At 58.7% G+C, this 13,863-nt stretch overlaps 1 protein-coding gene across 6 annotated transcripts in view; it reads left to right on the forward strand.

The window, feature by feature from the left end:
* Positions 1–13,863, forward strand: part of CDH22 (cadherin 22) — a 177,694-nt gene that overhangs the window by 45,484 nt on the left and 118,347 nt on the right. For 5 of the 6 annotated variants that reach the window (XM_048820243.2, XM_075118603.1, XM_048820237.2 and 2 more), the window contains exon 2: positions 7,516–8,624. In XM_048820243.2, coding sequence (XP_048676200.2) covers positions 8,349–8,624 — 276 coding nt within the window. In that variant the 5' untranslated portion in view covers positions 7,516–8,348. Of the gene's footprint in view, positions 1–5,688; positions 5,778–7,515; positions 8,625–13,863 lie in introns of those variants that run through there. The other variant, XM_048820238.2, reaches the window with a different exon arrangement.

Here is a 13,863-nt window from a genome sequence, read left to right on the forward strand (position 1 = left end):
GTCCGCCCAGGTGGGGTCCTGGGGAAGCCAGAGGGTCCTGCACCCCAATTCCACAGTCAGACGGGACTCTCAGCCAGCTGGGAACACAGAAGGTTTATTAGACGACAGGAACATGGTCTAAAACAGAGCTTGTACGTATAGAGAACAGGACCCCTCAGCCAGGTCCATTTTGGGGGGCAGTGAGCCAGACAACCACATCTGCACTTCACTCCTCATCTGCAGCCAGCCCCAAACGGAAACTCCCTCCAGCCCCTCCTCCTCTAGGCTTTGTCCCTTTCCTGGGCCAGGATTCCTTTGTTTTCCAATCCTTTAGCTCTCACCTTGCAGGGGGGAAGGGCCCAGGCCATCAGTTGCCATGAAACAGGGTGTTGGCCATTCTCTGTGTCCAGACCCCTGCGCACACCTGCCCTCTAGGGCTCTGCAATGATCATACACCCTTACCCCACCACCTAGATACTTAAGAACTGCATAGGGGAAACTGAGGCACCCCTACAGTATTCAGAGGAAACATTAAGAACATTCCCACTTCGTCACATCTCTCCCCCATTGGAGACCGAACTGAGCGAGGTCACTTTATCCGGTGACCTGGGGAAGTTGGAAGCCACCAATGTTCCCATGGATGCCCCAGCATCTCTCCCATTCCTTGGTGGGAGTTACACCAGGCCCTTCCAGTTTTACGCCCTGCCAGTTTCACGCCCTCCCTTAGGTCGGGTGTGCTTGATGGCACTTGCATGCCGCATGTGGGAAGGTTTATGTGGCCCGTGCCCTTTTGCCACCCCAAAACCCCAGGGGGTCAAACTGGGATTGGGTCTTCTCCCAGCGCTGCAGTCTGGAAGGCTGCAATTCGGGCTCTCTTGGTTAAGAGCCCCCATCCTGATCTTGGCCCCCCTCTGACCAGGTGTCTCTGTTATCCGCCGCTTGGCATCAGCCTCTCACCGAGCCCTGTGTCTGAGGCGTCGGTGAACACTATAAAGGCCTTGGCAAAGTCTGGGTTTACCAGATTTACCAGTCCCTGGATTAGAGCCTCCTTCAACGCACAGAGAGCCCTTTTCTATGCAACAATTCACCCCTCACAGAAATTCTGCTCTTACCCTCTTTACCTAGGGCTTGCTCTAGAGGAACACTTTCCTGAACAACAACAGACTCTTTCTGGGTCTCCCTTACATCCAGAATTACCTCTGGCCCACCAGGCGGATTCCTACACAAATCCTCTTTCAGGCAAACTTACAGACTTCCTAGATGAAAGGTCAGAAGCATTCTCCTTCCCTTTGCCACACACAAGTTCCAGGCAAAATACAAGCACCAGAATTGTCTGGTCTCGGGGATTTTACATAGACACTAACTGGATGAGACCTAGTTACAGGGCCATTCTCCCGAGCAGACCCAAACTTAGGGCCCTTCCGTTCCTGGGCTTTAGCTGAATCCAGAATGAGCTCTGAGACAACTGCACTATCCTCAGCCATCACAGGCTGAAAGGCCCCTTCTGTCTGCTCCACAGACAAAGAAGAGCTGGACACACTTTCTCCTTTACCAGACACACAGCTTGGGATCTCTTTCTCCTTGTCCCAGCACACAAGGCTGGTCACAGACAACTGCTTGGAGATCAGGGTGGCTCCCTCCATAAGCAAGTCAATACCTCTGACAGACACAGGCAGATTTCCTTCACTGTCCCAATTCTCCACCCAGGTAATAGGTAGGGTCCAGGGACACTCATCTTCCACTCTCCTCTCCTTCCCGCCCTGCTGACTAGACAAAGCCATAAGCTCACAAGGCTGCCTCGGCTCATCCAAACTTTCCTTACCAAGCACCTTGCCACTCCCAACAGATCCCCTGCCCTGCCTGTGTCTCCCCCCACTCAGCTGGGGTCTCAGCTCCCACTGTGCTCAGCGCTGCCCGTGCTCGCTGCTTTCCTCACTGCATCAGAGCCAGCGTGAGGCCCCTCCCCACCGATTGGTTCCCTGGATTCAGATTCAAACCCTTGGCAGTTACCGGAGCAGGGTCTGGATCCTGTCCCAAAGAGACACAGTCACCCCACAACAGGGTCTCACAGCTGGTGTCCTGGAGAACCCCAACGACCAGCCAGCCCGACCCCTCCTGGGTCTGCACAGGGATATGGGCCATAGGCAGGGCGAGGGGCTTCGTCCCTGGGACCCTCACCCAGTTCACACAGCCCCTCAGCATCTGAGGCTGCACCACCCAGGGCCTGACAACAGTTCCCTCTGTCCCAGGATCTCGCCCTCCCAGGAATGTCTCCCCATTGACAATCACCTTCCGCTCCCACTGGAGGTCCCAGGGGCCTGATCCCAGGAAACTCCACACAGACATATAGGTTGGGGTCAGGAGTGGGAGCCTGTCCACCTCCCCATCCATCTGGCTGACGGAGTCTATGGCCTTGGGACCCAGGAAGGGAGCTAGACACCGGGGCTTTTCCGCAGGGTCCCCCTGGTTCAAATCTCCAGCCTGCTCAAAGGCAGTGAGGTGGCATCCACATCCCCCCCCTCCTTAACCAGGGGCAGCAATGTAGTCTCGAGGTTCCCTGTGGAACTGGCCCCCCGGGGTCTATCCCCACTCACCCCTGGGAGGTCCCCTAAGCCTCTCCGCTCCCCCACCGCCAGTTCATGCTGCTGCTGCTTCTGCAGCTCTTTCTCAGGCTCTCGCTGTCTCTCACAGTCCTCTTGCTCTCTCGGACTCAGCTCCAATCCCGTCCATCTCCGATCCCCTGATGGGGAACCCGATAGTGAAGACCCTCGTCTGGTCGGGGACAGGAGTCTTGGGGATGCCTGGCTCCCACTCCGGCTGCTCCCAGATCCTGCTATAGCCCCATTTGGGGTCAGGAATCTGTTCCTTAGAGCGGTCATCCTCCTCCAGCTGCACGATTAACTGTGCTTTGGTGAACTTTCCAGTGCTCAATCCTTCCTTTCTGCACAGGGTTACAATGTCCTTCTTAAGGAGATGGTGACAGGCCATCACTCCGCTGTTTCCAAGTTGCTGTGGACTCACAGGCCTGTGTGCTCTCAGCTCCCCACGGTTTCCAGGGAGAACCCCTAGTGTACCAGCCCTTCTCGAGGTCACCCCCTCTTTGTCAGGGTCAAGCTGCAGACTCTTCCGCCCCTGGGACCGCTTGCTGTAATCCCCCGGGGATTACAGTCCTTCTCTCTGATCACACACTCCTAGGGGTTAACCGCCCCCTGAAGCAGTCTCTCTCTGAATCTTTAGCACACCTGGTCCCTGTCAGTCCCCCTTCATTTTACTGCTCCCCAGTCACTTACTGCAGGAAGTGCCATCCACAGGGTGCAGTACATCCCACCATGACCACCAGTTGTCACGGAGTCCCTGGGCGATGCTCTGGAACTGCTCCCCATAAAGCCAAGCAGGACTCTGGGGAAGTCTCCTTTCTGTGAGCAGCCTGTCTGCAGGACACACAGCTTCCACCTTCCTGGGTCTGACCTCGGAGCATTCAGCATCCTCTGCCCCTCCGTGCGCTTCCCACAGCGAGTCTGCTCAGGCGGGGCTCCTGGGGAAGCCAGAGGATCCTGCACCCCAACTCCACAGTCAGATGTGACTCTCAGCCAGCCAGTAAAACAGAGGTTTATTAGATGACAGGAACATGGTCTAACACAGAGCTTGTAGGTGCAGAGAACCGGACCCCTCAGCTGGGTCCATTTTGGGGGGCAGTGAGCCAGACAACCACGTCTGCACTTCACTCCATGTCCCAGCCAGCCCCAAACTGAAGCTCCCTCCAGCCCCTCCTCCTTTGGGCTTTGTCCCTTTCCCGGGCCAGGAGGTCACCTGAGTCCTTTGTTCTCCAACCCTTTAGCTCTCACCTTGCAGGGGGGAAGGGCCAGGCCATCAGGTGCCAGGAAATAGGGTGTCGGCCATTCTCTGTGTCCAGACCCCTGCACACACCTGCCCTCTCGGGCTCTGCAAGGATCATACACCCTTATCTAGGTGGTGGGATACTTAAGAAATGCCTAGGGGAAACTGAGACACCCCTACAGTATTCAGAGGAAACATTAAGCACAGTCCCACTTTGTCACAAGGCCCCACCCTTGGCCTGGGGGCTCTTCTCTCCCCAGGGCAGAGCTGAGGCCAACCTCTAGCTAGAAAACCTGCTTTAGCTGGATCGCTGCTGGGAGGAATTTGTTGTCAGGCGCTCAGGCAGGTTTGCAGAGTCTGTAAAACCCTAGACCTAGTGAGATTTGTCAGGCCCGGTCATTGCCCAGCAGGGCCGGACTAGAGTGGTCTGACCTGGAGATGAAAGCTCCACAATAGCCAGAGACTTTCTGGTCAGGCGTGACTGTGTTACACTGGCCATTGTCACTGATGCTTTGTACAGCATGTTTATGTACACGCCTGTGCATTACTTGTGGTTTTGTGCGTGCCATTATTGTTTGTTACAGGGCATTTTGCTCCCCGGGAGCAGCTGGCTCTGGCCATCTGGAGATGGGGCTAGATCAGAGGTGGGCAAACTGTGGGCCACATCCAGCCCGCGGGACCGTTCTGCCCTACCCCTGAGCTCCTGGCCCGGGAGGCTCGTCCCCGGCCCCTCCCTGCTGTACCCCCTCCCTCGCAGCCTCTTCTCAGTACACGGCCGGGACAATGTTCTGGGCAGCAGGGCTGTGAGCTCCTGGGGCAGCGCAGCCCGGCGGCCCGACCCGGTGCCCTCTGCCCTGCGCGGCGTGGCTGGCTCCAGCTGGGCGGCCCGGCGGCCCGACCCGGTGCCCTCTGCCCTGCGCGGCGCGGCTGGCTCCAGCTGGGCGGCCCGGCAGCCCGACCCGGTGCCCTCTGCCCTGCGCGGCGCGGCTGGCTCCAGCTGGGCGGCCCGGCAGCCCGACCCGGTGCCCTCTGCCCTGCACGGCATGGCTGGCTCCAGCTGGGCGGCTCGGCGGCCCGACCCGGTGCCCTCTGCCCTGCGCGGCGTGGCTGGCTCCAGCTGGGCGGCCCGGCGGCCTGTCCTGGTGCAGCTGCGCTGCCAGCCACCCGCGCTCCAGGCAGCGCGGTAAGGGGGCAGGGAGCGGGGGAGGGGGGTTGGATGGGGGCAAGGGAGTTTGGGGGGTGGTCCGTGGCCGGGGGTGTGGATAGGGGTGCGGGCGCTCAGAGGGCAGGGAACAGGGGGGTTGAATGGGGGCAGGGGCTCTGGGGGTGGTCAGGGAGCAGGGGAGGTGGATGGGGCAGTCAGGAGAGGAGGGGGTGGATGGGGTGGCAGGGGGCAGTCAGGGATGGGGGTTCCGGGGGCGGTCAGGGGACAGGGAGAAGGGGTGGGTGGGTGGATGGGGCAAGGGTCCCAGAGGGGCTGTCGGGGTAAGAAGCAGGGGGGTCAGATAGGGGGCGGGGGCTGGGCCACGCCTGGCTGTTTGGGGAGGCACAGCCTCCCCTAACCAGCCCTCCATACAATTTCTGAAAGTGGATGCGGCCTCAGGCCAAAAATTTGCCCACCCCTGGGCTAGATGCATCCCACTGACTTCGCACAGCAATGCTTCTGATGCCAAGGGGTGGAGGATTCAGCCCAAGTGATTGTGGACTGGTGGCCGACATTGTCAGCTCTGCACCCTCCGGCAGTTCTGCCCACTCATCCCTCCCTGCCTCCTAGAAACAGTTTCCTGCTTTAAAATGTCTTTCATATGGTTTGATCACAGGGCAAGCTGCCTAATTGGCAAAAGTGACTCCAAGACCCTCTGCCTCACACTAGAAATGAGTGCGCCAGGATGGCTGGGGGATGCCCTTTACTCATGCTCTGTTGGGCCTAGTGCATGGGTCATCGCTCTTTGCATTTACTAGTGAGTATCCGGTAGCACGTGCAGTGAGAGGGGCAATATTTCAGTGACAAGAGGCCTTGCTACAGCCCTGTCCGCTGAAGAGCGGGCCCAGGCAGCAGGACCTCTGGGCGATGCATTTGGGAAGGAAGCATTAATGAGGCTGAACAATAATTCCTGACTCCTCAAAGTGCACCAGAGACCCTGTGTTCCTCAGAGCATCAGGTGCCCACAGTTCAGTGTGTGCGAGTGCACTGGCCCCTGTGCATGTTATACAGGGCATACGTGTATATGCTGTAGCAGGCATGTGTGCGCGTGTGCACACGAGCTGGCTGATGTGTGTGTGCTGGCGTGTGCATGACACCTGTGTGCTGTGTAGGAATAGGAACTGAGTGATGCTCATTGTCTTCGCCACGTGAAAGCCCTGCATGCTGTGGGTGTGGGGGGGGCAGGGAAATACCGAAGCAATGCTGCAGCGAGCTGGCGTGCTGTGTGCATCAAGCCCGCCGGGCCCGTGTGCCTGTCCTAGGAGGGCAGGGAGCCGAGTGCATGCGAGGGACTTGTCAGCTGCCGCCGAACTTGGGTTTGTAGCATCTGTCAGCGGCTGGGCTTTGAGGAGCGCTTCTCCAGGCTGCTGTGTGACTCCTGTGCTCCGGGCAGATCCTAGTCTGATTTGTAAGGGACACGGTTCAGGATGCCCCTTGCCCTGCCCCTCCACTCTGTCGTCTCCAGTAACAGATAGCGGGAGATGAACTTGGCAAGTCCATTTCAGCGGAATGTTTGAGGAGCAGAGTGCGTGGCTCTGGCTGGCCTCTGTGGGAAGCTCCAGCTGCAAGGGGGACAGAGAGGTGCCTGTCCATCCTCCCAAGAGCAAGGCAAGGCTTATTGCAAACCATCTGAAATGGTCCCTGTTGCACAGAGCATGTTTCCATCCTGGTGGCAGGTCACAAATCTCTTGCCCAGGCTTGTTTGTCTGTGTCTGGGACAAGGCCAGAGCTGTCTGGGAAGTTGGTATTGAGTATTCTCTGGACTCATCTCCTCAACTGCTGTTGACCTGGAGCTCAATGAAGGTCACTCTGGCTCCCATAGACCCAAATTCGGGGCTGGCAGCTCCTTCCCAGTCTGAGAATATCAAAGGGTGAGGCTGGTGAGAGGGGCTGGACAGGCTAATGGGTGGAGGCCAGAATTGGGGAGCCAGTCTCCCCTGAGCTCCAGTCCTGGTTCAGGCTGGTGTTGTCCAAAGCACGCGCTCATTAGGGTGCTCAGCTGCACACACAGGGTGTCACGCAAAACCTGTGTCCCTCAGCCCCACACCAACAGCCACTGTTGGGAGCGTTAGCCTGTGAGGCCCTCCCGGCGCCATCTGATCACCCTGAGTAACTGTACTTACTCTCACTTGGATCCCAGAAGCAGTGTGAGGGGGAGGCGCGCTGGTTTGAGCCGTCGCTGTTCTCCGGATCCTTGCTAAATACAGGAATTTCCATAGAGATGAAAGCTCCACTTCTCTGCTACCCTCCTCCTCCTCCTCCTCCCGATGTCCCTGGCTCTCGCAGCTCCTGCAATGCCAGGCTCCCACACGTGGCATCAAGGGAGGGGACAGCAGCACCACAAAGAAGGAGAGAAAGCCGGGGAGAAAAAGAGCCGGGCAGCAAGCACAGGAGATGAAGGGAGCATGAGGGGCAGCCAGGCAAGGGGAGGCACTCAGAGCGGGTAGTTCAGTGCTCAGCCCAGGGGTCGTCACTAACATCTTGGCCTCTTTCAGGTTCCCAGAGACGCTGGCAGTTGCCCTGTGCTCACCCGAGTGAACTGGCAGAGGATGGAAGTGGCTGGCAGCAGCTTGGTGAAGGGTTCTCCTCTGGAAACTGGAGTGCAACAGCCGCAAAGATGGAGAATACAAATGCCCTCAGCCTGAGCAGCCCTGTGCCAAGGCCTGCCACACGTGGATCTGTAGCCTGATAGCACGGGGCCTGTTTCCGGAGTGGGTGAGCGCCCGTCTTGGCCACAACAGGCCACTCCTGTTAAGATCTCTCATGAAACTTAATGCAAAGGTGCTCGCTCTGCTGTCCTGCAAACCACAAGTGCAGCCTTCTCTGCCCCCACAGGGAGAGCCCTGCCACAGGCAGCAGAACCCCCCTCTCTGCTTGCTGAAGTGTCCCCAGGGTGGCATATGGGGAGAGCAGAGGGGGGGATAAATGGTCTTTTGACCCCTGGCTCCCAAGGAACTGCAGCCACCAGCCCAGCCACGGAGCAGCGCAGCCCTGGGTCGCTGGCGAATGTGGCATGCGAGCGCTGATGGGAAAGCACTAGTTGTCTGGCCACACAGAGTCTCTGAGCGGGCCCAGGCTGTAGCCTCTTCAAGGCAGAAAGCTTGACTGTTCTCTCCTTGCTCAGCCCAATGCCAGGAGCCAAGGATGCTGGTTGCTTGTTGCTGTCAGCAGCATGCCTGGGGCCTTGGCAGACGTAACTCCTAGCCCACAGGCACCCTGAGGAGCCTGACTGCCTGGAGTGAGGTCTCGGCGGGGATGGGGAAGCTGCCCCATCCGGGCTGGTGAGCCCCACAGTGGTGGTGTCAGGCCCCTTCCTGCTCCCCAAAGGATGTCAGCGTCCTCTCTGAAAGCCACTCTCCATGCAGCCTCCCGGTGCGCAGTAGTGATGGCTCTGCCAGGCTTCTCGTGGACCATATTTCTGCTACTCTGCACCCTGGAGCAGCTGGGGGCCCTGGCCATTCACATGGAGGCTGGGAGGCCGGGCCTGGAGCAGTCAGGGGACAGCATGCTGCTGGCAGGCGGACGTGTGAAGCGCGGCTGGGTGTGGAACCAGTTCTTTGTGGTTGAGGAGTACACGGGCACGGAGCCGCTGTACGTGGGAAAGGTAAAGTGACCTTGGTATGTCTCTGCAGGGCCCAGGCCTGTTGCCGGGAGGGGAGGGGGCTGGAGCTAGGCCAGGAGCATGGCCAGGCACAGCGGGTGCCCCTGCCGCACGGGAGGAAAGGCCCTGCTGGGGGGGGGCTGCACTGAAGGCAAGGAGCATCCCTGAGTGGGGTGGGAAGGCTGCTCGAGTGGATTAGGAGCCCTCAGGGCCGGGCAGTTTTAGACACAGTCATTGTTTGATGGGGCTTCAGCAGGGCCAGTAGGTTCAGAGAAAATCCAGAGCAGGGAATACCCCCTAGATGGACAGCTGCCACCTCCAGTGCTGTGTGGGCACAGGGGGAGGGGAGGAGGCAAACTGGCAGCACCCGGGGGCACTGGGGGAAGGGCAGGCTGGAGGTGTCCCAGGGGCACGATGGGAAGGGGGGCTGGCGGTGTCGGGGGCTGACGATGCCCTCAATGGGAGGGGATGAAGGGAAGTTGTGGGCAATGCCCTGGGGGTAGATGGAGAAGGGGGGCTGGCGGTGTCCCAGGGGGTGATGCGAAGTGTGGGGGGGCTGGCGATGTCTGTGGGGAGCGGCCATGGGAAGGGGGGCTGGCGGTGTCTGGGGGGGCGGCCATGGGAAGTGGTGGGGGCTGGTGGTGTCTGGGGGTCGGCCATGGGAAGTGGTGGGGGCTGGCGGTGCCTCCAGTGGGGTGATGGGAAGTGGTGGGGGCTGGCGGTGTCCTTGGCGGTGATGGGAAGGGGGGCTGTCAGTGCCCTGGTGGGGTGTTGGGAAGTTGGGGGAGCTGCTGGTGTCTGGGGGGGGTGATGGGAAGTTGGGGTGGCGGTGCCCCGGTGGGGTGATGGGAAGTTGGGGGGGGGCTGGCGGTGCTGTGGGGGACGATGGGAAGGGAGGGGTGGGCGATGGGAAGCAGGATGGCGGTGCCCTCGGTGGGAGGGGAAGGGGCGGTGGTGGGCAGTGCCCTGGGGAGCACCCCGACACACGCAGTCAGTGACTGTCCAGTGATGGTGCTGTGGGGGGTGATGGGAAGTCAGGGGGGCTGGCGGTGCTGTGGGGGGGATGGGAAGGGGGGGCGGGCGATGGGAAGCGGGATGGCGGTCCCCTCGGTGGGAGGGGAAGGAGAGGCGGTGGGCAGTGCCCTGGGAAGCGCCCCGGCACACACAGTGCAGTGACTGTCCAGTGATGGTGCTGTGGGGGGTGATGGGAAGTCGGGGGGGCTGGCGGTGCTGTGGGGGGCAATGGGAAGGGGGGGTGGGCGATGGGAAGCAGGATGGCGGTCCCCTCGGTGGGAGGGGAAGGGGAGGCGGTGGGCAGTGCCCTGGGGAGCGCCCCGACACACACAGTGCAGTGACTGTCCAGTGATGGTGCTGTGGGGGGTGATGGGAAGTCGGGGGGGCTGGCGGTGCTGTGGGGGGCAATGGGAAGGGGGGGTGGGCGATGGGAAGCGGGATGGCGGTCCCCTCGGTGGGAGGGGAAGGGGAGGCGGTGGGCAGTGCCCTGGGGAGCGCCCCGACACACACAGTGCAGTGACTGTCCAGTGATGGTGCTGTGGGGGGCGATGGGAAGGGGGGGGCGGGCGATGGGAAGCGGGATGGCGGTGCCCCCGGTGGGAGGGGAAGGGGAGGCGGTGGGCAGTGCCCTGGGGAGCGCCCCGACACACACAGTGCAGTGACTGTCCAGTGATGGTGCTGGACTCTGGTGGAGACGTGACCCTTGCTGCGAAGCTGGATGAGCAGGGCCAGGGAGCTGGGGGTGGGGTGGCGGATGGGCTCTGTGGACACAGGGATTTTGCACAGCAGGGCCAGACTGGGCCCTGGGACTCACACCTGGGCAGAGCTGCTCCTGCTGGGTGTGTGCATGGGGGGCAGCCAGAGGGCCAGTTACCATCCCATCCAGAACCCTCCTCCCTGGGAACGCCAAGGTGGGAGCGGCAACGGCTCTGCCCTGAAGGGAGCATCATCATCACTTCAGCCAGGGGTTCCCTCTTCCTTCCCAGCAACAGGCACATGGGCCTTGCACCCATCCCCTTCCCCCACCACTGCATTCCTCTCCAGGGGTAGCTCCATGGCACTGCATCCCCTCCCCCACAGGATAGCTCCATGGCATTACGTTCCCCAAGTCGTCCTCTTGCAGGGGTGGTTGTGTTGGGTTTCAGACTCTCACCATTGGCTTGCTTCCAGTCCTGGGAGGAATGAGCTCAAACTTACCCGCCAGATCTCCCCTGAGGACTGTGCTGGCTGTTTTCTGGTTCCTGGTCCATGCAGACTGGGGCTGGCTCAGAAAACAGCCCCTTCAGGCCTCCATGTGCAAATTCCTCCCTCCCTGTTCCTCTGCCCAATTAGTTACCCCAGAGTAAAGGTGTTGCTGTATTTACATAATGTGATTCCAATTTGCATAAAAGATTTGCATGGAATGCACTTAATATGCCTCTATTTGCATATTAATGTGCCAGGCGGGATGCCGGGGGGGGGGGGTTCTTCAGGCAAAGGCTAATATTACAGGCGCAGAGTCGCTTTGCTTTAGGCCAAGGACTGCGGACTGGCTCCTACGTTCCAGTCCTGGGTGGTACATGGGGGATGGGCTAGTGCCTGGGCAGGAGTCCGGGGTTGTGGGAATTACTGGGGCACCCAGGGGAGTGGAGTTGGCCTTCCTCGTGGCAGTATTGATATTACGCTTGTGCCCAGTCCAGATCAGGCTGCGTTGCACTGGGCTCTGGGCAGCACCCAGGGAGACTCAGCCGGTGCCAAACCCTGCCGTTGGGTTTGAGACTGATGGTGGGGTGGGAGGCGGGACAACCGGGGGTGGTGGGATAAGCTGGTGTGGGTGCGTAGCTCTCACGGGGACACAGGACTGGCTCTGTGGAGCCTGAGTGCAGGGCCTGGCACAGTGGCTGTTGACCAGGGGAGTGACAGTGTGCTAACTTCAGAGGCGACTCAGTTCATGCCATTTATATCTTCTCTTTCCCTTAGCGTTTCCCTCTCTGCTAGCTGATGAATACTGCTGTTAGACCTGGTACCATGGAGATGCTCCGAACCTCTGGTGAGGGGTGTGGTGTGAAAGCCCAGAGAGACAGTAACTATGGTAGCTAACTGCATGTTGCCCCTGCCAGCAGCTGGGGCTGGCATGTGCTTGTCCTCCAGCACCCAGGTTGGCACTCAGTGTTTGTGTAGTGTGGATGGCCCCCCAGCCCTGCCCATGTGACGTATTTGGCTGGTGCTTTCCTCAGGGCTCTGTGATTAGGCCATCCCAGGGCACCTTCTCCTTCCCGTTCCAGCACAGTGAGCAAGCATCTCCATTGCCCAGCATGCCCTGATGCAGGCGCAGCGTGGACTGTGTTGGGGGTGATCCCCTGTGTCAGCTGGGGCAGAGGTGTGTGCTGTGAGTCGGTTCTAATGGCTTGGCTGTGCTTGGGGCACGTATGCTTCAGGGCTGTGAGTCTGGGGGGATGCCACGTGGACAGGATCATGGGTGAGGCTCCAGTTGAATTTTAAACAATCCTCTGTGCCCGTTTTTGCAGACGCTCAGGAAGCCTTGCTCCTCCATGAAGATGCTGGATACAGTTACAGTTAATTGACAGCTCCCCTGGGGAGCGACTTGAAGCATCAGGCCTTGTCGAATTCCAGAGGTAGCCTAGCAACAGCCTCATTTCCAAAATGAACTCAGGAACCTAAAACTGGCCCATTTTACATCCCCTTTCCACATCACCTGCCAGCCCTGAGTGAACAGCCAGGCCACACAGAGAACAGTTCCCTGTAAATATCCCTCTCAAAGGCCTGCTCTCCCCTACAGCTGCTGTCCAGGCTGGGGCTGGAGTAGCCGGGAGCTGCTCCCGCAGCCTGCACTCCTGCCCTGCTCCCCACAGTGCCCCTGCCAGGAGAGGCTGGGGAGAATGAAACCAGTTACAGTCTCTTCCTGCTGCTGGTGTTTTAACTGCTCCATAGCGCGGCTCCGTTATGGAGCAGCTGTGAGCCTCCCATGGTCAGTGTTCCTGCACTTCTCCCTGGAGAACGTGTGGCGGGGACAGGCAGGTATGGGAACTGCTGGTAGCTCTCTCTAGGAGGCACCTACACAGTTCCCAGCAGTGCCACCAGCTGGGAAAGGCTTGGCTAGCCTCCCACACCCCTACATGTGCTCGTCTGAGGGCCAATAACATTTCTGTACAAGATGGATTCTCTTGCTAATCCTTTTTCGGAACTGTAATTTCCCCCGAGGCTGCTGTCAGTTTGATGTGGATTTCTTTGGGTTTTTTAAGGAGAATTATGGGGTCAGCGCTAGTTACAAACTTCTGCATGTGGACAGATCTATTTTAGATAAAAGGGGATTAAAGGGAAAAAAGCAGATTTAATTAAGTTGCTAATATTTAAAGAAAATTGATGAACTAAGGCTTTATGAGCTGGAGCAAACACAGAGCATGCCTTCATTATGGCCAGTTTTTATTTGATTTTCTTTATTTTTCAATCCCAAAGTAGTTTTTATTTATGTATCTGTGCTTGCTTTTTAATCATTTTAATAAGGAAAATGCACCTCTATTCACATTTAATTTTGATTTAATTAGCAGGCAGTAATTAATGGCCTTGTAAAATCCCAGTGTTAGCCCTTTAGAGCAGGGAAATAATTTCCCTTTTTAACAAACTGAACAGTTGAAAGATTTTCATCTTTTCTAAGAGGCCCTTTTCCCAGCATTGCCCAGATACACCTCATCACCAGGAATAAGGAGTGACTCCGTGGCTGAATGTGGGGCTTCCTTCCCCCATCCTGGGTGAAGAGCATGCCCAGGAGGGAAGGGGTCATTGCACCCTGCTCCGGAGCTGCTGCTTTATTTTAAATTATGGGATGGTGAGAGAGAGCCTCCCAGCTGTGCTCTGGAGATGCTGGGATTATGTTTGCCCTGGATTCACCTGCTCCTGGTGTGCCAAGAAGTTGGGACGAAGCACGGAGAGGCCTGTTGTCCCAGGAAGGGGCAGGTTTCAGGGGTTAATGATGCAGATGCATATTCTGATCTCACCCCGGTGTAAGTCTGGAGTAACTCCATTGACTCCTGATTTAGCCTGGCACAGCTGAGATGGGATCCAGGCCAGTGGGGTCTCTGGAGGACTGGCCATAGGAGGGAAATGGTGGCTGTCCCTGTGGCTATCTGCGCTGTGGGATGGCTGCTGTCTCTGCTCCTTTGGCTCTTGGCACTGTCAAACTCTGCACCCTCTGGCTGTCTGCACTGCCGCAGCCTCTCTTGAGCTATCT

Source organism: Caretta caretta, chromosome 13 (genome assembly GCF_965140235.1).
Source record: "Caretta caretta isolate rCarCar2 chromosome 13, rCarCar1.hap1, whole genome shotgun sequence".
Lineage (NCBI taxonomy): Eukaryota > Metazoa > Chordata > Testudines > Cheloniidae > Caretta > Caretta caretta.